We start from the raw sequence: 24,480 nt of genomic DNA, 5'->3' as shown, positions 1-24,480 counted from the left end.
ACAAACTCAAAATATTGTTGATTAATTACCTGGTCTGAGATGGTTCGGTCACGTAGAACGAATGGACGACGAAAGAATGGTAAAACAAGTATATATGGCGAAAATGAACGGCAACGTTAGACGAGGACGACCAAGGAAGACGTGGCATGATCAGATAAACCAAAATCTCAAGTCTGGTCATGTCAAAAGCAGACAGAACCGAAGGGCATGTATGACAAGACGTATGAATGTGGAAGAGGCTAGGATTGTATGCCAGGATAGACGCGTGGGGCGGTCCATTCTCTCTGCCTACCCCTACGGAGAAATGGCGTGATGGTAGTAGTAGTAGTAGTAACTTACACTAACTTAATTAAATTAACTTAAATACAAACATAGATTTAAGAAATAATTTATTTATAATTTCGCCTCGTAGTTGATGGTTGATAGAGGTTCCTGGACTGGAACCTGAAGCGTAAAGCTGATCGCCTTACCTTCAATGTAACAAGAGAATCTTAACGAACTGATACGGTGCTATATGCACCCCCGAGTGCGGATAGAGAAATGACGATGAATAAAGATATACATGTCGAATAAAACGTCGGGTTCGATTCCCGGCAGATGTGAAATATTGATCTTTAAATTTAATTCTTCGCTGCAGTGTTTATATAGTTCCTCGACTGGAACCTGAAGCGTAAGGCTGGTCGTCTCACCTTCATACATACGAGTGACCGGAATATCTGTCGACCGCGTTAGTGCCCTATGCATCTTTCAGTACGCAGATAATCCGGGCAAAGTTTCTCACGTTCCCGAAATGGAAATTTTTACATTTTACGACGGGGTAGAATTAAGTCCGGTGCTTTGGAAGAATTTCGGGGTTTACTCCGCTGGACAGAGTCGTGTTTTATTGACCCCTGTTATAACTTACATTTCACCAAAACGCTAAGATGGTAATAAATAAGATTGCAAAAAAAATATCAATTTTGGGAAGGATCAGAAGATTTATTGATAAGGACTCCTGCAAAACTATTTACAAAGCAATTATTGAACCACACGTTAACTACTGTAGTAGCATTTTATTTTTATCAAACAAAGAAAACATAGATAAACTAACTGTATTACAAAATAAAGCCTTTAGAATCATTTTGAAAAAAAACAGATATACGAGGGTAAAGTCGATGGTAAATGAAATGAAATTATTAACATATAAACAAAGAATATTTTACAATACAATGATATTTGTTCATGAAATTATAAACTCTAATAAAAAAACAGAATTTTGGAACAAAATTGATCGGAACCAGCGTGAACACGATCACAATACTAGAGAAAAGAACAAAATTAGACTTCCATTTAGGAAAAAGGCAAAGTCACAAAATTCCATTTTATTTAAAGCAATTAAAAAGTATTACGAAATGGAAAAAAATATTTATGAAGAAAAAAACATATCAAAATTTAAAATAATGGTCAAGACATATGTGATAAACAATTTATAAATTAAATATATTCGTAATGTTATTATTAGAACACACATAACAATATGTATGATATGTGTGCCCTATTTTAAGATTTAAAAATAAAAAAAATAAATAAATATGTGCCAAACCCAAGTATTTAACCGTGGCTAGTTGCGAGGAATTTACTTTAGCTTTCAAAATTTACCAAAACCCACGTGTATGATTAATTAATTTTGCCAGCATCCTTATTTAAAACCCAATTTTAATAGTTACTTATTTTTGCCAATGGTTTTATTGGTAAACACCGCTTTGGTGTTTTTCCATACATCACCCTTATTTAAGGTATTCTCCATCCCTGTTGTAATTTATTTTATTTTATTTATTTATTTATTTATTATTTACATACGATATTACATTTTAGTTATTTTAAGACATTTTTGAAAAATTTTTTTTTTTTTACAGGACTCACCAAGCCAATGAATATGGCTTGTCGGTAAAGATCCTTTACAATTAATCGTATGATAGTCCTACGTGGTTTTATAATAATAATTACTACTAACTTAGATATAGGGAGCGAAAAAAAGTACATGTAATTGATGCTTTCAAAAAAAATATTTAGAAGATGCAAAAAAAAAGCAAAAAATAAGTGAATGATCACGCAATTTTAAGATAAAAAATAAATAAATACAGAACCGGAGTACCAAAATTTTAAACAGAAGTGTGTACATATTTAATAATTTGTTAAATAAATAAATAAATGCTACACTGAGATGCTTCTATCAGATTACCAACGATATTTTTCACAATACACTTTGATCTCCCGATGTTATGATTGTGTCCTAAGGCACATGATCCGAATTAAGATATTAAAATAATATATAAATAGATTATCCTTATCAGAACAAGCCAACAAGATAATGTTAATACATACTGCAAAATATGTTTTTTTTTATTTTATTTAAATCTTAAAGTAGGGCACACATATCATACATATTGTTATGTGTGTTCTAATAATAACATTGCAAATATATTTAATTTATAAATTGTTTATCACATATGTCTTGACCATTATTTTAAATTTTGATATGTTTTTTTCTTCATAAATATTTTTTTCCATTTCGTAATACTTTTTAGTTGCTTTAAATAAAATGGAATTTTGTGACTTTGCCTTTTTCCTAAATGGAAGTCTAATTTAGTTCTTTTCTCTAGTATTGTGATCGTGTTCACGCTGGTTCCGATCAATTTTGTTCCAAAATTCTGTTTTTTTATTAGAGTTTATAATTTCATGAACAAATATCATTGTATTGTAAAATATTATTTGTTTATATGTTAATAATTTCATTTCATTTACCATCGACTTTACCCCCGTGTATCTGTTTTTTTTTCAAAATGATTCTAAAGGCTTTATTTTGTAATACAGTTAGTTTATCTATGTTTTCTTTGTTTGATAAAAATAAAATGCTACTACAGTAGTTGACGTGTGGTTCAATAATTGCTTTGTAAATAGTTTTGCAAGAGTCCTTATCAATAAATCTTCTGATCCTTCCCAAAATTTATATTTTCATAAAAGGCATTCCGCGTAAACAATAAAAATTATGTGAATTTTTATTGTTTTTTGCCCGACAAAGCTTTTCCATTACTAGATTTGAGTACACACTAGCGTCCTTAAAATAAAGCTCGATTAGAATGACAGCTGATATCATTTTAACTTCGCTAGAATTCCACTCGTCCGTGCGCTTTGCAGCTGCACGATGATTGCTAATCTAGCTTTCATATATCAACTTTAAAATACCTAAATTTTGTAAATGGGGTCTAGAATTCCAATCGTCTTAGTAGCTGCAAGACGTGTTGTAATCTTACTCCTTTTTATTACTCACATTATTTTTTTAAAAAATATCATTCATACAATAAACTCATTTGTCAATTTTTAAAATGTGTAAATGGGGGATAAATTTCTAACTGTCTATGCGCTCTGTAGCTGCAAGGCGTCCTGTAATCTAGCTCCTATAACATGGTGACGATATCTACCTACTGTCTACAAAAGATTCTCTTCGGACATCTATCTCCCTTTGTTAACCGTGGAGTTGATACAGTGCTTTATTTATTTAGTTTTTTATTGCTTACTTCTTGGCATGAACACTTGACAAACTTACTACTATGCTCTATTTTTTATAAATTTATTGATATCATTCTAACTTTGCTAGAATTCCACTCGTCCATGCGCTTTGTAGCTGCACGATGATTGGTTATCTAGCTTTCATATACCAACTTAAAAATACCTAAATTTTATAAATGGGGTCTAGAATTCCAATCGTCTATGCGCTTAGTAGCTGCAAGACGTGTTGTAATCTTACTCCTTTTTATTATTAAAATATTTTATTTTTTTTAGTATCATTAATACACTAAATATATTTGTCAATTTTTTAAATGTGTAAATGGGGGCTAAATTTCTAACTGTCTATGCGCTCTGTAGCTGCAAGACGTCCTGTAATCTAGCTCCTATCTGTTATATTTTTTTATTGATCCTAATTGAAAACGAGGAACTAGAATCCCAACCGTCCATGCGCTCTGTAGCTGCAAGACGTATTGGGATATTTATTGATTGTACGGCGCCCTTAAGGTGATTTTCACAAAAATGGCGCTAACTAATTTCATTAGTGATGGAAAATTACTGATCACTAATCAAATCGATTTTATCAGTTATTTCATGCAATCATGAAACTCGGTTTCCGTAAATTAATATCAAAAAACGCAAAAACAAGCCTATTATAGTGTGTTTAACACAATTATTCACCAAAAAATAAGACATTTATACTTTTTTCATGAACAACATCAAATGAATCATTTTGTTATTCGATCAATTTACATTGATCAATTTGTCACATCTCTAACGTTTTTGCAAAATGATGTAACCTTGTAAGAACGTCGTTAATAATTAGGTTTATTTGATATACAAAACGCAAAAACAAGCCTATTATAGTGTGTTTAACACAATTATTCACCAAAAAATGAGACATTCATACTTTTTTCATGAACAACATCAAATGAATTATTTTGTTATTCGATCAATTTACATTGATCAATTTGTCACATCTCTAACGTTTTTGCAAAATGATGTAACCTTGTAAGAACGTCGTTAATAATTAGGTTTATTTGATATACAAAACGCAAAAACAAGCCTATTATAGTGTGTTTAACACAATTATTCACCAAAAAATGAGACATTCATACTTTTTTCATGAACAACATCAAATGAATTATTTTGTTATTCGATCAATTTACATTGATCAATTTGTCCCATCTTTAACGTTTTTGCAAAATGGTTTATTTGATATACAAAACGCAAAAACAAGCCTATTATAGTGTGTTTAACACAATTATTCACCAAAAAATGAGACATTCATACTTTTTTCATGAACAACATCAAATGAATTATTTTGTTATTCGATCAATTTACATTGATCAATTTGTCCCATCTTTAACGTTTTTGCAAAATGATGTAACCTTGTAAGAACGTCGTTAATAATTAGGTTTATTTGATATACAAAACGCAAAAACAAGCCTATTATAGTGTGTTTAACACAATTATTCACCAAAAAATGAGACATTCATACTTTTTTCATGAACAACATCAAATGAATTATTTTGTTATTCGATCAATTTACATTGATCAATTTGTCACATCTCTAACGTTTTTGCAAAATGATGTAACCTTGTAAGAACGTCGTTAATAATTAGGTTTATTTGATATACAAAACGCAAAAACAAGCCTATTATAGTGTGTTTAACACAATTATTCACCAAAAAATGAGACATTCATACTTTTTTCATGAACAACATCAAATGAATTATTTTGTTATTCGATCAATTTACATTGATCAATTTGTCCCATCTTTAACGTTTTTGCAAAATGGTTTATTTGATATACAAAACGCAAAAACAAGCCTATTATAGTGTGTTTAACACAATTATTCACCAAAAAATGAGACATTCATACTTTTTTCATGAACAACATCAAATGAATTATTTTGTTATTCGATCAATTTACATTGATCAATTTGTCCCATCTTTAACGTTTTTGCAAAATGATGTAACCTTGTAAGAACGTCGTTAATAATTAGGTTTATTTGATATACAAAACGCAAAAACAAGCCTATTATAGTGTGTTTAACACAATTATTCACCAAAAAATGAGACATTCATACTTTTTTCATGAACAACATCAAATGAATTATTTTGTTATTCGATCAATTTACATTGATCAATTTGTCCCATCTTTAACGTTTTTGCAAAATGGTTTATTTGATATACAAAACGCAAAAACAAGCCTATTATAGTGTGTTTAACACAATTATTCACCAAAAAATGAGACATTCATACTTTTTTCATGAACAACATCAAATGAATTATTTTTTTATTCGATCAATTTACATTGATCAATTTGTCCCATCTTTAACGTTTTTGCAAAATGATGTAACCTTGTAAGAACGTCGTTAATAATTAGGTTTATTTGATATACAAAACGCAAAAACAAGCCTATTATAGTGTGTTTAACACAATTATTCACCAAAAAATGAGACATTCATACTTTTTTCATGAACAACATCAAATGAATTATTTTGTTATTCGATCAATTTACATTGATCAATTTGTCCCATCTTTAACGTTTTTGCAAAATGGTTTATTTGATATACAAAACGCAAAAACAAGCCTATTATAGTGTGTTTAACACAATTATTCACCAAAAAATGAGACATTCATACTTTTTTCATGAACAACATCAAATGAATTATTTTGTTATTCGATCAATTTACATTGATCAATTTGTCCCATCTTTAACGTTTTTGCAAAATGATGTAACCTTGTAAGAACGTCGTTAATAATTAGGTTTATTTGATATACAAAACGCAAAAACAAGCCTATTATAGTGTGTTTAACACAATTATTCACCAAAAAATGAGACATTCATACTTTTTTCATGAACAACATCAAATGAATTATTTTGTTATTCGATCAATTTACATTGATCAATTTGTCACATCTCTAACGTTTTTGCAAAATGATGTAACCTTGTAAGAACGTCGTTGATAATTAGGTTTATTTAATATACAAAACGCAAAAACAAGCCTATTTTAGTGTGTTCAACACAATTATTCAACAAAAAATGAGACATTTATATTTTTTTCATGAACAACATCAAATGAATTATTTTTTTATTCGATCAATTTACATTGATCAATTTGTCCCATCTCTAACGTTTTTGCTAAATGACGTAACCTTGTAAGAACGTCGTTAATAATTAGGTTTATTTGATATACAAAACGCAAAAACAAGCCTATTTTAGTGTGTTCAACACAATTATTTAACAAAAAATAAGACATTTATATTTTTTTCATGAACAACATCAAATGAATCATTTTGTTATTCGATCAATTTACATTGATCAATTTGTCCCATCTCCAATGTTTTTGCAAAATGATGTAACCTTGTAAGAACGTCGTTAATAATTAGGTTTATTTGATATACAAAATGCAAAAACAAGCCTATCATAGTGTGTTTAACACAATTATTCATAAAAAATAAGACATTTATACTTTTTTCATGAACAACATCAAATGAATCATTTTGTTATTCGATCAATTTACATTGATCAATTTGTCCCATCTCTAACGTTTTTGCAAAATGATGTAACCTTGTAAGAACGTCGTTGATAATTAGGTTTATTTAATATACAAAACGCAAAAACAAGCCTATTTTAGTGTGTTCAACACAATTATTCAACAAAAAATGAGACATTTATATTTTTTTCATGAACAACATCAAATGAATTATTTTTTTATTCGATCAATTTACATTGATCAATTTGTCCCATCTCTAACGTTTTTGCTAAATGATGTAACCTTGTAAGAACGTCGTTGATAATTAGGTTTATTTAATATACAAAACGCAAAAACAAGCCTATTTTAGTGTGTTCAACACAATTATTCAACAAAAAATGAGACATTTATATTTTTTTCATGAACAACATCAAATGAATTATTTTTTTATTCGATCAATTTACATTGATCAATTTGTCCCATCTCTAACGTTTTTGCTAAATGACGTAACCTTGTAAGAACGTCGTTAATAATTAGGTTTATTTGATATACAAAACGCAAAAACAAGCCTATTTTAGTGTGTTCAACACAATTATTTAACAAAAAATAAGACATTTATATTTTTTTCATGAACAACATCAAATGAATCATTTTGTTATTCGATCAATTTACATTGATCAATTTGTCCCATCTCCAATGTTTTTGCAAAATGATGTAACCTTGTAAGAACATAGTTAATAATTAGGTTTAATTTTCATTTTTTTTAAGTTTTAAAGCTGATTTGATTCATTCATGTTGATTTATATGTCAAGCATTGTATTAAAAAAATTAATTAACACGCCAGATACAAATGACAATTCGTGTATCAATATAAATAAGTCCTTTGACGTTACTACAAAGTTATGTCGTCACTTTTTCTGACAGCTGTCATTCTAATCATGTTACATTTTAGGGACTTTAGTCCATAGGTTAAATGAACACAATCGAAAGTTTGATATCAATAATTATTGTATTTAGTCTAAATTAGATATTTATAAATAACTAGCGGACCCGACAGACGTTGTCCTGCCCGAACGTTGGCTTACCTGCTATTAGCTTGGAAAAAGACTTTTCATTGATAAGTACGCACCTAGATACTTGTTTATGATTGGATTCCAAAACTAAAAATAATTAGTATTCAAATATTAAATTTAAGTAAGTACTTGTTTATGGTTGAATTCCAAAACATAAAATAATTCATTTTCAAATATAGAATTCTCTTTGCAAATGTCAAACTCGGCTCTTCTCACCAACAGGGGTGCAGTTTAATTATTAATGCGATTTTCAAAAATGTATTTTTTTATTTATTTATTTTTTTTATTTAAATTTTATTGATAAACCCTTACGGGTTACATACATTTAACAAAATTATTTCACTTTTAAAATTCACATTCTACTGTTAATAATAATATTTTTAACATCTTTTGTAAAGGTTGCCTGAGTCTTTTGTTTAGTTTTGTCTGGTAGTTTATTGTATAATTTCAGTCCATGGTTTATAAGTCTCGATTGTCCTTTTCTCGTTTTAAAAGATTGTATATGATATTTTTCTGATATTCTCGTATTGTGTTCATGTTTACTACAATTTTTTTCAAGTTTTAATTCTTCGTCTACAATTACATCAGTGGCTAATTTATGAATAAATTTTAAAGATTCTAGTTTAAAGAGTTCAGTTACGTTTAATTGTTTAGTTTGTTCAAAAAGTTCTTTAGTTGCTGTTAGATAGGGAAGGTCATATACTAACTTTAATATTTTATTTTGCTGTCTTTGTAGTCTGTTTATGTCATTTTGATATCCTGTTCCCCATAGTAGTTGTATATAACATATTTTAGTTTTTACATATGCTTCATACATTAAAAAATTTTCCTTTATTGGAACAAAGTTTTTGATTTTAAAAAATAGACTCGATAAAGTTGCCAATTTGCTAATTACATTGTTGATATGAATTGTCCATGTCAATTGTCTGTCTATTGTTAGTCCTAAGTATTTAACATGTTCAATTTCAGTTAGTCGTATTGAATGTCAGTTGATATTATTTTAGTATTACCAAAAGTCCTGTAAAAATAAATAAATAGGAAGACATTAAAAGGAATGTGAGGAAATAATCTGATTGTGATCCATAAAAGCAAACGTTGTTTGTGAACATTAAATTTATTTTTTTTAACATAAAAAAAAACAACATCCTTCAATTTTTATTGTATGTTCATTCTCGTCAAATGCAACCCTGGTAGGTCGATGAAAAAAGATTTATACTTCTAACTTTGCGCAGCGCAAAGATCTACATTTCGCTGAAAACCGCACGTAAATCGGTTAAGCCGTTTAGGAGTTCAGTGACATCCACACGTACAGAGGAATTATATATATTAAGATGTATTGGTAAGAATACATAAATAAATGTAATTTATTTATTTTTATTTATTTATTTACACTCTTTATCAAAATAAAATTTTACGTTCGCTTTGCCCAGCTAACAAGGGTACATACCCCGTTCCAAGCTAGGCAATTACATTCCAATATATGATAATAGTAAACAAATTAATAGAGAGCGCAGACAAATAAAATATAAACTTATTCGTATACACATTTTGATACATATAACTAACTAACTAACTAACCATCACGCCATTTCCCCGGAGGGGTAGGCAGAGAGGATAGAACGCCACACCACTATGTCCTGGCACACTTCCTTTTCTTCCTTCACATTCATACATCTTCTCATGCACGCACGTCGATTATTCCGACTTTTCACATGACCACTTTCAAGAATTTGTTGTACTTGATCATGCCATGTCTTTCTCGGCCTTCCTCGACTTCTACAACCGGACACATTCGCATCATAAATCTTTTTAGCCGTTCTTTCATCATTCATTCGCTCCACATGACCGAACCATCGCAAAAGACCTTTCTTAATTTTGTCGATAATGCTTAACTCAGCCTTGCATTCTGCTCTAATTTCGACATTAGGGCACCTATCATACATTGTTTTTCCGCACATTCGCCTGAGGGATCGCATTTCAACAGCATTCAGTCTACTTTCGTCCCTTTTTTTCCAACTCCATGCTTCGCTTCCATACACATATATATACACATATTTACATTCATAAAAACATAAACAATTTATTTATGCGAAACTTCATGGTTGCCATCTATAAATATATTTTTTTAAATTATTCCTTATTTTCATATTTTATTTTCGACATCCAGTAAGAATCTCCAATCCGCGGCGTGCATCAACTTTTCTGACTCCCTACGACCAAAGTAACGAAAGAGCGAGTTTCCGCAACTTGACGACACTCCCGTCTTTCCACGATTCTGGCGAAAGGTTATGGACCCTTTTGCCTACGTAATAGTGTTGTCTCGATGCCAGAACAGTGTTGACCCCTTCACTTAGTATCAGATCCCTATTAGAGTATCTTGTATTATGGTTGTGGTTGACGCTCGGGTAAATGTCTCTATTGATGTGTGTAAATACATAAAATTTCAAATATCTGCCTTCTAATAACATACAAAATGATAAATCAAACTTCTATAACTAACTTATACAAAAAAATATTCATTTAAAAATGTGAATTGAACAGGAATGTTGCGTCTCATAAAATGAAATAATACGGACCAAAATGGACACCGAGTCGTTGGAACAATAGGCATAATCCCCCAGTCTACACACTGCGTTTCCAGAAATTATCAAGCAGCCAGTGGGCCACATGGTGACGATATCTACCTACTGTCTACAAAAGATTCTCTTCGGACATCTATCTCCCTTTGTTGACCATGGAGTTGATACAGTGCTTTATTTATTTAGTTTTTTATTGCTTAGTTCTTGGCATGAACACTTGACAAACTTACTACTATGCTCTATTTTTTATAAATTTATTGATATCATTCTAACTTTGCTAGAATTCCACTCGTCCATGCGCTTTGTAGCTGCACGATGATTGCTTATCTAGCTTTCATATACCAACTTAAAAATACCTAAATTTTATAAATGGGGTCTAGAATTCCAATCGTCTATGCGCTTAGTAGCTGCAAGACGTGTTGTAATCTTACTCCTTTTTATTATTCATATTATTTATATTTTTTTTTAGTATCATTAATACACTAAATTTATTTGCCAATTTTTAAAATGTGTAAATGGGGGCTAAATTTCTAACTGTCTATGCGCTCTGTAGCTGCAAGACGTCCTGTAATCTAGCTCCTATCTGTTATAATTTTTTATTGATCTTAATTGAAAACGAGGAACTAGAATCCCAACCGTCCATGCGCTCTGTAGCTGCTAGACGTACTGGGATATTTATTAATTGTACAGCGCCCTTGAGGTGATTTTCACAAAAATGGCGCTATATAAATTATCCAACTATATATATAACCACTACCGTTCTCAATATATACCGTTGAATAATATTCGGTACTCTGAATTCTTTGAAGAGCAAGTCACTTGAATAACGATTTTTTTTTTAAATTGCACTTACCGTCCGCTTCTTGGGTTTCCCACACCCCTCCCTGATCATCGTTAGACTCCACCCTTTTAAGTTTCTTGGCCACTTCAATATGTTGACGCCCATACTGCAAATTAAAAATTAAAAACATTGAATTAAAATCGTTTCATTACAAGATCAACATGTCTCAACAGACATCGGTAACATTTAAGATAAGAGAATCTTTTTCTAACCCATATCTAAACACAGGCAGAATAGTTAATTATTTTTATTCGATTGAATTAATTAATCAAATGCACTAGATTATTTTCATCAGATCGTTATTAGTAATCGAATACAATCGAATATTTTGATTTGAATTAACTCCCCCTTCCCGGTGATGTGTAGCTATAGTCCTTAAAATACAGCTCGATCAGAATGATATTATTTGTAGTAACGTGAAAGGAGTTATTTATATTGACACACGAAAAATCATTCGTATCTGGCGTGTTTGTAATGATATTTTGAGTTAGATTATCAGATTTTGAGTTAACATCAACATCAACAGATGAAAGAATTGAAGGAATATAGATGTTCAAATATAGGCAGAATGGTGAATGTTCACAGAGTGTAAAGTGGCCACTTAAACCAGCCATTGACAGGTCATAAGCCCTGTAGATGCCTGGACTTCTATATTACCTTCTCTTAAATGTTAATGGAGTTCTGGTACCAACCCTAATGTATGGAAGCGAAGCATGGAGTTGGAAAAAAAGGGACGAAAGTAGACTGAATGCTGTTGAAATGCGATCCCTCAGGCGAATGTGCGGAAAAACAATGTATGATAGGTGCCCTAATGTCGAAATTAGAGCAGAATGCAAGGCTGAGTTAAGCATTATCGACAAAATTAAGAAAGGTCTTTTGCGATGGTTCGGTCATGTGGAGCGAATGAATGATGAAAGAACGGCTAAAAAGATTTATGATGCGAATGTGTCTGGTTGTAGAAGTCGAGGAAGGCCGAGAAAGACATGGCACGATCAAGTACAACAAATTCTTGAAAGTGGTCATGTGAAAAGTCGGAATAATCGACGTGCGTGCATGAGAAGATGTATGAATGTGAAGGAAGCAAAGGAAGTGTGCCAGGACAGAGTGGTGTGGCGTTCTATCCTCTCTGCCTACCCCTTCGGGGAAATGGCGTGATGGTTAGTTAGTTAGTTAGTTAAAATAAAGCAGTCAAGAAAAATTATGAAATCGTAACAATTAAAATTAAATCAAGTTTTTGTCTAAAGAACGTGTGTCACCGAACACAACCAAAACGCTTCTCGTCCTGTCCGTCGCTCGGACCTGGCGCGCCACGTCGCGTGTGACGTCTTTAGTGTTGCCACACAATGCTTGACACATAAATCAATATTAATATATAAAATCAGCTTTAAAACTAAAAAAAAAACAAAAATAAACCTAATTATTAACGACGTTCTTACAAGGTTACATCATTTTGCAAAAACGTTAGAGATGGGACAAATTGATCAATGTAAATTGATCGAATAACAAAATGATTCATTTGATGTTGTCCATGAAAAAAGTATAAATGTCTTATTTTTTATGAATAATTGTGTTAAACACACTATGATAGGCTTGTTTTTGCGTTTTGTATATCAAATAAACCTAATTATTAACGACGTTCTTACAAGGTTACATCATTCTGCAAAAACGTTAGAGATGGGAAAAATTGATCAATGTAAATTGATCGAATAACAAAATGATTCATTTGATGTTGTTCATGAAAAAAGTATAAATGTCTTATTTTTTATGAATAATTGTGTTAAACACACTATGATAGGCTTGTTTTTGCGTTTTGTATATCAAATAAACCTAATTATTAACGACGTTCTTACAAGGTTACATCATTCTGCAAAAACGTTAGAGATGGGAAAAATTGATCAATGTAAATTGATCGAATAACAAAATGATTCATTTGATGTTGTCCATGAAAAAAGTATAAATGTCTTATTTTTTATGAATAATTGTGTTAAACACACTATGATAGGCTTGTTTTTGCGTTTTGTATATCAAATAAACCTAATTATTAACGACGTTCTTACAAGGTTACATCATTCTGCAAAAACGTTAGAGATGGGAAAAATTGATCAATGTAAATTGATCGAATAACAAAATGATTCATTTGATGTTGTTCATGAAAAAAGTATAAATGTCTTATTTTTTATGAATAATTGTGTTAAACACACTATGATAGGCTTGTTTTTGCGTTTTGTATATCAAATAAACCTAATTATTAACGACGTTCTTACAAGGTTACATCATTCTGCAAAAACGTTAGAGATGGGAAAAATTGATCAATGTAAATTGATCGAATAACAAAATGATTCATTTGATGTTGTTCATGAAAAAAGTATAAATGTCTTATTTTTTATGAATAATTGTGTTAAACACACTATGATAGGCTTGTTTTTGCGTTTTGTATATCAAATAAACCTAATTATTAACGACGTTCTTACAAGGTTACATCATTTTGCAAAAACGTTAGAGATGGGAAAAATTGATCAATGTAAATTGATCGAATAACAAAATGATTCATTTGATGTTGTTCATGAAAAAAGTATAAATGTCTTATTTTTTATGAATAATTGTGTTAAACACACTATGATAGGCTTGTTTTTGCGTTTTGTATATCAAATAAACCTAATTATTAACGACGTTCTTACAAGGTTACATCATTCTGCAAAAACGTTAGAGATGGGAAAAATTGATCAATGTAAATTGATCGAATAACAAAATGATTCATTTGATGTTGTCCATGAAAAAAGTATAAATGTCTTATTTTTTATGAATAATTGTGTTAAACACACTATGATAGGCTTGTTTTTGCGTTTTGTATATCAAATAAACCTAATTATTAACGACGTTCTTACAAGGTTACATCATTTTGCAAAAACGTTAGAGATGGGACAAATTGATCAATGTAAATTGATCGAATAACAAAATGATTCATTTGATGTTGTCCATGAAAAAAGTATAAATGTCTTATTTTTTATGAATAATTGTGTTAAACACACTATGATAGGCTTGTTTTTGCGTTTTGTATATCAAATAAACCTAATTATTAACGACGTTCTTACAAGGTTACATCATTCTGCAAAAACGTTAGAGATGGGAAAAATTGATCAATGTAAATTGATCGAATAACAAAATGATTCATTTGATGTTGTTCATGAAAAAAGTATAAATGTCTTATTTTTTATGAATAATTGTGTTAAACACACTATGATAGGCTTGTTTTTGCGTTTTGTATATCAAATAAACCTAATTATTAACGACGTTCTTACAAGGTTACATCATTCTGCAAAAACGTTAGAGATGGGAAAAATTGATCAATGTAAATTGATCGAATAACAAAATGATTCATTTGATGTTGTTCATGAAAAAAGTATAAATGTCTTATTTTTTATGAATAATTGTGTTAAACACACTATGATAGGCTTGTTTTTGCGTTTTGTATATCAAATAAACCTAATTATTAACGACGTTCTTACAAGGTTACATCATTCTGCAAAAACGTTAGAGATGGGAAAAATTGATCAATGTAAATTGATCGAATAACAAAATGATTCATTTGATGTTGTTCATGAAAAAAGTATAAATGTCTTATTTTTTATGAATAATTGTGTTAAACACACTATGATAGGCTTGTTTTTGCGTTTTGTATATCAAATAAACCTAATTATTAACGACGTTCTTACAAGGTTACATCATTCTGCAAAAACGTTAGAGATGGGAAAAATTGATCAATGTAAATTGATCGAATAACAAAATGATTCATTTGATGTTGTTCATGAAAAAAGTATAAATGTCTTATTTTTTATGAATAATTGTGTTAAACACACTATGATAGGCTTGTTTTTGCGTTTTGTATATCAAATAAACCTAATTATTAACGACGTTCTTACAAGGTTACATCATTCTGCAAAAACGTTAGAGATGGGAAAAATTGATCAATGTAAATTGATCGAATAACAAAATGATTCATTTGATGTTGTTCATGAAAAAAGTATAAATGTCTTATTTTTTATGAATAATTGTGTTAAACACACTATGATAGGCTGGTTTTTGCGTTTTGTATATCAATTTTCGGAAACAGAGTATATATAAAAAAGAAAAAATAAAAGAATTTGAAATGAATAAGTCACTCAGATTCGAGTACCAACATAATATCAAAATTCCTAAATTCCATACACGTCATCGTCAAAATGGCTTAGTCTTCGAAGGTGTAAAAAATTATAATAATCTTCCTAATGAACTAAAAACTATTAAAAAGAATATGTCGATAAATAAATTTAAAGTTAATCTAAAGAAATTTTTTGAACTCGTGTAAAAACAACACTAAATTTTAATTAGTATGAATGTATTATTGTTTTATGTTTATTATTTATATATCCTATGTTTTTATTTTTCTTTTCATGTACTCGTATTAAAATTATATAAACTCTTATAAATAAACAACTAAAACAGTGCAAGTCACTCTCCAAGCACAAGAGTTAGTCTCTATTTTTGGAGAGTTACAGTGATAGCATTTACTAGATGTGTAAAAGTAGTTATGTTTAGAATTTTACAAAAACTTGTACTTTTTATTAAATTTATGAATAAAAAATATTTTTTAAAATTTTAAAAATGTTGTTCACGAAAAAAGTATAAATGACTCATTTTTTGTAAATAATTGAAGCAATTGCCGATGAATATTACACTTTTACCATTTAAAATATTTCATTTTTTTCATGTGCAGTGACTACACAGCACCGTAGTGCGCGGATGTTTTTAGGACAGTAAGGGAAAGGTTAAGTATGATTTTGGTGGTTTATATTTATGAAATTTACTGCAATGTAATTTAATTTTCTCATTATGGTCTCAACATGTACCGTATCGAAAGCTTTTTTAAAATCTAAAATTACCGCTACTTCATTACGCTAATTTCGGCTACCATTGCAGGAGCCATCTTCAGGGCAAACTGAGTGTTGTGTAGATTCAGCCAGTAGCTCAATCACAAATAACTATCGACGTGCTAACAATTTCTCACCATGGTTGTTTATCGTATTCGCGATCACAATGGAACATCCGTGAACACCTAATATTAAATGTCGAGATATTTACGTTTCGCGACGTATAATCCTGCTGCGCAATCACATATTTGAATTTCAGCGGTGTAAATATGGAAAACATTCCAAAACTGATATTTTTATTTATTATTTATCACGCTATTTATTGCATTTAGCCGGCGGTTGGCGAGCCAAATGTCAAGAAAAGCAGTCGCCATAGTAATTGTGATTAATTTTTCACTTTTTTGTATTAGATACTCCTTACTATTTTGCAAATGCAATATACAGGGTGTTCATTAAACCCTTTCACATCCGAAACCACGATGATCAGCATGACCAAGACATATTGGCAAATTAAAATAATTTTTTAAAACGAATATTTAAAAAAAATATATATATAAAAAAAAGCAAATGGTTGCTTACTTCTGCAGGGGGGAAACGAGGAGGGGGAAGGGCGAGTCTGATACTGCGCCGCGCTCCCATCACTTCTCCCCTAACAACTATTTTTTTTTAAATACATTAAAAAAAAAAAATTGTTCTATTTTTTTTTTTTAAATATGCTAATATGTCTTCTCGGCCATGCTGATCATCGTGGTTTCGGATGTGACGGGGTTTAAAGAACACCCTGTATTGTATTATTTTTCATAGTAAACGCCGATTTTTCGCCAGTGAACTGTATTTATTTACGAGGAAAACAAAAAAACAAACCGACACGAGCGTTGACTTAGAGGTTACACACGCGTTGACGGCGATAACTGAAGCATGGTCATTAGGGTGGGGCGATAATTTTTTTTCCGAATTTTGAAATGAAAGGGGTCTAAAAAGTTGCCTTTTGGACATGGGGGTGCTTCATGACATACTTAGTAGACGCCTTGATAGTCCGGCTCTTTTGTCGGAGTTATCATTAAATGTCCCCGGCTACCGCACCCGTCACACGTCGAGCTCTCTATTTCATCTGCCAGCAGTTCGTACGAACTATGCCCAGAACCCTCCACTTATACGTTTTGTTAGTGAATATAATTTGAACTTTCCCCTTATTGATCCATTTGCTTGTAAAAAAATAACATTTAAAATGCGCGTCTTAAAACATACTTTTTTTCTTATACTTAGTTTCAATAATAAAGTCTTATTTTATTATATTTTATCCCTAATTCTTAATATATTTATATTTTCGACACTCGACACTTGTGCAATATTTACACACATGTCCACCCTCATTCCAATATAACACCCACCCTCTCACTTACTTACACTCACACAAACACACTAGTATGTATTGTACGTGTATTTAATGTATTTCTGTGGATATCTGTCATTGGTTTTATTCTCTGTATATTTTATTTGTTGTATTTTTGTTAAATGTATTACTGTGATATCCCCAATAAATAAAATAAAATAAAATAAAAAAATACAACGCTTGACATATAAATCAACATAATTATATAAAATCAGCTTTAAAACTAAAATAAACCAATTATTAATGACGTTCTTACAAAGTTACATCATTATGCTAAAATGTTAGAGATCGGACAACTTGATCAATGTAAATCGATCGAATGAAAAAATAATTCATTCGATGTTGTTCATAAAAAAAAGTTTCAATGTCTTATTTTTGGTAAATAATTGTCTTAAACACACTATAATAGGCCTATTCTTGCGTTTTTATATCAATTTTCGGAAACAGAGTTTCATGTTTGCATGGAAAAACTGATAAAATCGATTTGATTGGTACATGATCAGTGCTCAGTACTTCCCCACCACTAGTTTTTTTAAATATTCAAAAAAATATTCGATACTACTTTTAGCCCTCAACCAGAGCTTGAAGTTTTCGAAGAGGTCCATTTTTTGGAGTTAACCAGCTGTCATTTCGTATTTAAGTAAGAAAATCAGTCGAATTAAATGTTTTAATGTGCATTAAATCTTATTAAATAAGCATCTAAGGGCGTGAGTTGCACTTTGTTTTGTAATAAATGGGTAGCATTGATTTAATACGCCATTGTTTTCGTCAATATTATCGAGCCAGGCGCTCGACGGAATTAGTTCCGCGGAGTGTAAACTTTTTCCATTTCGGTAGTTTTAAAGCGCGTTCGAATTTGTAATGTGATCAAGTTATTTCTTCAATGTTTGATTATGTCCAAATGCTTGCAGACTGGCTGGATTTCATCCCTAGGGAGTTGTTCATATTTAAATTTATTTCAACAGAGAGGGAAAAAGTTTTCGAGAAGGGAGTATGGAAGTCTAGGCATTTACAGGGCTTATGACCTGTCATTGGCTGGTTTAAGTGGTCACTTTACACACTGTGTAACATTCACCATTCTGCCCATGTTTGAACATCCACATTTCCTCAACTCTTCCATCTGTTAACTTTTGTGAAGTAAAGGAGCTGAAACCTTTATCACGTGGGTGAGATTCATCCGGCTGAACCAAATCACCTACTAGGCAACGCCTGGAAACAATTTTCCAATTTTTATACTTCTTCTTTTACCAGGTAGTAATTCAACAATGTTTGATTACGTCCAAATGCTTGCAGACTGGCTGGATTTCATCCCTAGGGAGTTGTTCATATTTAAATTTATTTCAACAGAGAGGGAAAAAGTTTTCGAGAAGGGAATATGGAAGTCTAGGCATTTAAAGAAGTATAAAAATTGGAAAATTGTTTCCAGGCGTTGCCTAGTAGGTGATTTGGTTCAGCCGGATGAATCTCACCCGCGTGATAAAGGTTTCAGCTCTTTTACTTCACAAAAGTCAACAGATGGAAGAGTTGAGGAAATGTGGATGTTCAAACATGGGCAGAATGGTGAATGTTACACAGCGTGTAAAGTGGCCACTTAAACCAGCCAATGACAGGTCATAAGCCCTGTAAATGCCTAGACTTCCATATTCCCTTCTCGAAAACTTTTTCCCTCTCTGTTGAAATAAATTTAAAGTTATTTTTTTACTAACACAAAATAATTTTATCAATATAGATAATTAACAAAATGTTCAGACAGTGATGAACTTCAAACGTCGGTTGAAGGCCAAAAGTAGTATGGAATGTTATTTTAAATAATTTATACGTTTGATGTGATCCAAAATGCAACTTTTTAGACCCCTTTCACTTTGATGTCTTAAAAAATAAAAAACCTCATACATCATCCGCCCACTCTGATGTTCATCATCGTTCATTGTGATCGCTCAAATGCTCGGCATGTGTTCAAGCACGTCGATAGTTATTTGTGATTGAGCTACGGGTGAGCTACCGATGGCGGCGACCGTGAAACTCTACACAGGTATGTAAAGAATTGCAGTGGTTAGCACTGACCCACAGATCTTGAACTAAAAATACTATGAACAATTCTCATTTACATAACTTCTATATAAGATTAAACTCTTGACCCATTCAGATCTAACAATGTTTGATTATGTCCAAATGCTTGCAGACTGGCTGGATCTCCTCATTTTTTTATTTCCTTGTTTAATTACTATAAAATAAAAAAGTACCTTAAAATCTTTTACAAAACATTTTTTTTTCTCTTATTTTACACACAAATATTATAACTTGTCTATTTATTGTAGATGCAAAAATTCATTAACATTTTCTTGTATACCCACGAACAGGCTGTGCCTTTGTGGGATTTTTGTTTACTATTTTGACTATTAATATTTTTTTTTATTTTTTTATTTAAATCTTAAAGTAGGGCACACATATCATACATATTGTTATGTGTGTTCTAATAATAACATTGAAAATATATTTAATTTATAAATTGTTTATCACATATGTCTTGACCATTATTTTAAATTTTGATATGTTTTTTTCTTCATAAATATTTTTTTCCATTTCGTAATACTTTTTAATTGCTTTAAATAAAATGGAATTTTGTGACTTTGCCTTTTTCCTAAATGGAAGTCTAATTTTGTTCTTTTCTCTAGTATTGTGATCGTGTTCACGCTGGTTCCGATCAATTTTTTTCCAAAATTCAGTTTTTTTATTAGAGTTTATAATTTTATGAACAAATATCATTGTATTGTAAAATATTCTTTGTTTATATGTTAATAATTTCATTTCATTTACCATCGACTTTACCCTCGTGTATCTGTTTTTTTTCAAAATGATTCTAAAGGCTTTATTTTATTTGACACTTTATATACACGTACAATATACATATATACATATAAGGGCAGGCATATTGCCTTAAGGCAATTTCTTCCTACGTACCCAAACCGTTCAGTTTGAGAAAATTATAAATACATGGACATATTGAATCTTACAATTTTATACAAAAATTAAAAACAAAGATTCACAAAATAAAAATATATTTAAAAAATTAACACAATACTATGAAGAGAGGAGAGGGGATGGGAAGGAAAGAAGAAGGATAAGGGAACAATTTAAATATTTAGATAGTGACATTTTAATCTTGACTTAAATGTAAATAAAGAAGGGGAATCTCTAACATTAGTAGGTAGATTATTTCATAATCGAGCGGCTACGGCTACTACTGTGAAAGAGGAGGCAAGAAAATTAGAGCGATAACAGGGTATTAAAAGGGTTCTCTCGTCACTAGAACGAAGAGATAGTCCGTGTTGTGAAAGAGGTTGGATGAGCTCTCTCAGATAAACAGGCCATGTGGGATATTGTGAAGAAGTGATAGAATGTGAATGTTTCTTCTATGCCTGATGCTGGGCCAGTGTAGTTGCGTGCGGTACTCGGTTATGTGGTCAAATTTGCGAAGATCAAAGATATAACGAGTACCAATATTCTGCTATCGTTCTAACTTATCAAGATATTCAGAGTTAGCATCTGGATAACATACGTCAAGGAGTGGAAGAAGTAAGCTCCGAACTAATGTTTGCTTAACATTAATTGACAATAAATTCTTTCATCTTTTAAGTGAGTGCAAACTGCTATAGAGTTTACGACTAACTTCGCTAACCAAATAGATGATACAGATATTCCATTTATGACTACAGTAAAAAACTTAGGTATTATCAGGTTAACGTGTATGATCAGGTTAACGAAGTTAGTCGTAAACTTTATAGCAGTTTGCACTCACTTAAAAGATTACAGAATTTCTTACCAATTAATGTTAAGCAAACATTAGTCCAGAGCTTACTTCTTCCACTCCTCGACTATGCGGATGCATGTTATCCAGATGCTAACTCTGAATTACTTGATAAGTTAGAACGACTGCAGAATATTTGTATTCGTTACATCTTTAATCTTTGCAAATTTGACCACATAACCGAGTATTGCACGCAACTACACTGGCCCAGCATCAGGCTTAGAAGAAACATTCACATTCTATCACTTCTTCACAATATCCCACTTGGCCTGTTTATCAGGGAGAGCTCATCCAACCTCTTTCACAACACGGACTATCTCTTCGTTCTAGTAACGAGAGAACCCTTTTAATATCCTGTCATCGCTCTAATTTTCTTGCCTCTTGTTTCGCAGTAGTAGCCGCTCGATTGTGGAATAATCCTCCCACTAATGTTAGAGGTCAGATTAAAATGTCACTATCTAAATATTTAAATTGTTCCTTTATCCTTCTTCTTTCCTTCCCATCCCCTCTCCTCTCTTCAAAGTATAGCGTTATTTTTTTAATATATTTTTATTTTGTTATTCTTTGTTTTTAATTTTTGTATAAAATTGTAAGATTCAATACGTCCATGTACTTGTAATTTTCTCAAACTGAACGGTTTGGGTAGGTAGGAAGAAATTGCCTTAAGGCAATATCCCGTCCTTATATGTATATATATTGTATATGTATGTAAAGTGTTGAATAAATAAATAAATACTACGCATATTTATTTCGTGACACCGCTACTTAACCTCAAAAAAAATCCAATAAAATACGGCGTAGCGTGGATAATTTAAAGCATAATCTTCCGTTTATCTCAGATTCAAATAGATTGACGTTTTAAATGCCGGGGATTTGCGGCAGGTGAAAACTTTGAACGCTTTTATCTCGCTTTAAGTCAAGTGAAGTAGTGACTCAGCCTGACAGTTGCGAGCGACTTTTGAAATAAAATGCGGCTGTCGTGGAAGGACTCACCTCGAACAGCTTCAGCAATATGTTCACGTACAGTCTCCGGACGCCCAGCGACTTGCCGATGGAGGCCAGGAATATTACACAGAGTATAAACAATAAAAACGGAGTAAAGAACAGTGACCATATGACGGACGCAACCGTCGACACGACCGCCATTATGAAACTAATTCGTTATCAGTAGAGATGGGCGTCGGCGATTAATCATTCGAATCTAATCTATTCGATTATTTTATCAGTGAGGAAGTTCAGCGCTACGGGAAATTGGGTACAAAAATTGTTTTCTTGGGAGAATGCGCTAATTTTTACCACGTGCACGTGGTAAAAATTAGAGCATTTTATTCTACTGCCAAGTTTCTCTAAAATTACTACTACTACTACTACTACTGGACCGCCAAACGCGTCTATCCTGGCATATATTCTTAGCTTCTTCCACATTCATTTATTTATTTATTTATTTATTTTATTTAGAAAACATACAGTCATACAAAATAAGTACTAAAAACAACAAATTTTTAACATAAAAAGACCAATTAAGTTTTCATAAATTAAAAAGATATAAACATTAAATGTGACAAAAAATAAATAAGAATTTTAAGTGAGAAAAGGATAATTGTTGACATTTGCGTTTTCCATGGAGGTAATAAATAAAAATACCGAATGTACACTCCGAGCCATCCACGCACACACATGAACGCACATATAAAACATACACAAACATATACATTACATGCGGCACATATACATAGCATAAACCACTCAAGATGTACATTCAGCAACTATCCCAAATAATCGACCCCATGAAGAAATTTTCTGTACAAATGCAACGTGCAGTTAAAAATGTCTACATCAATACTGAGTCCGTTATAATTTCTACAGGTACGTCTAGTGAATGAATTCGAGGTATAATTGTTTTTACAAGTTGGTACATAAAAAAGGGAATTTAATCTAGTATAGCGAAGAGGACAATGGAAACCAATATTTTGTAAAAGATACGGCGAATCAACTATGTTATTGAGAATTTTGAAAAGAAAAATTAAATCATATCTAAGGCGCCTTTTTTGTAGTGATTCTATATTAAAATTGATCAAAGATGCGCCGATCATACATCTTGTCATACATGCCCTTCGGTTCTGCCCGCTTTTGACATGACCAGACATAAGATTTTGGTTTATCTGATCGTGCCACGTCTTCCTCGGTCGTCCTCGTCTCACGTTACCGTTCATTTTCGCCATAAATACTTGTTTCACCATTATTTTGTTGTCCATTCGTTCTACATGGCCAAACCATCTCAGAGACCCTTATTAATCTTATCAATTATACTTGACTAAGATTTACACTCTCCTCAATCATTCATTACCCTGTCGTACATCAATTTCTCACACATTCGGCTAAGATATTGCATTTCGACAGCGTTCACTCGGCTTTCATCCTCATTCTGCCAGTTCCATGTTTGACTTCCATACATAAGTGTTGGGATTGAAACTCCGCCGTGCACTCCCAGTTTAGCTTCGATTCACATACTTTTATTAGCAATTACTGTGTGCCGTTCATTTTGCTGCCCGCATTCACTCTCCTTTCAACATCTTTTTCTACTCTTCCATCTTTTAAAAACACGCTTCGCAAATACACAAATTCTTCTACTTGTTGGAGACATTCGTTGTTTACATTTATTATGCAGTCAGTAACCTCACTATCCCTTTCAAACACCATCACTTTTGACTGACTTTCGTTCATCTCCAATTCGCTCTCCATACATCATACATTCTAGAGACGGTTTGTTGGTCTTTCTCGGTCTTCCTCGGTCGTCCTTGTCTCTCTTTACCGTTCATTTTCACCATATTTATTTATTTATATACGGC

At 31.5% G+C, this 24,480-nt stretch overlaps 1 protein-coding gene across 3 annotated transcripts in view; it reads right to left on the bottom strand.

Moving 5' to 3' along the window:
- Gpat4 (Glycerol-3-phosphate acyltransferase 4) overlaps nt 1–22,786 on the bottom strand; it is a 48,718-nt gene extending 25,932 nt beyond the window's left edge. For 2 of the 3 annotated variants that reach the window (XM_088231029.1, XM_088231030.1), the window contains exons 1-2: nt 22,625–22,786; nt 11,536–11,629 (exon numbers count right to left, since the gene is read on the bottom strand). In XM_088231029.1, the coding sequence (XP_088087155.1) occupies nt 11,536–11,629; nt 22,625–22,777 (247 nt within the window). In that variant the 5' untranslated portion in view covers nt 22,778–22,786. The remainder of the gene's footprint in view (nt 1–11,535; nt 11,630–22,624) is intronic. The other variant, XM_088231031.1, reaches the window with a different exon arrangement.
- Nucleotides 22,787–24,480: the final 1,694 nt, after the last annotated feature.

The sequence above is a fragment of the Micrasema longulum genome, unplaced genomic scaffold, assembly GCF_059751315.1.
Source record: "Micrasema longulum isolate JH-2025_06_02 unplaced genomic scaffold, ASM5975131v1 h1tg000842l, whole genome shotgun sequence".
NCBI lineage: Eukaryota > Metazoa > Arthropoda > Insecta > Trichoptera > Brachycentridae > Micrasema > Micrasema longulum.
Note: the sequence above shows the minus strand (reverse complement) of the source record. Positions and strands in the feature narration are given on the sequence as shown.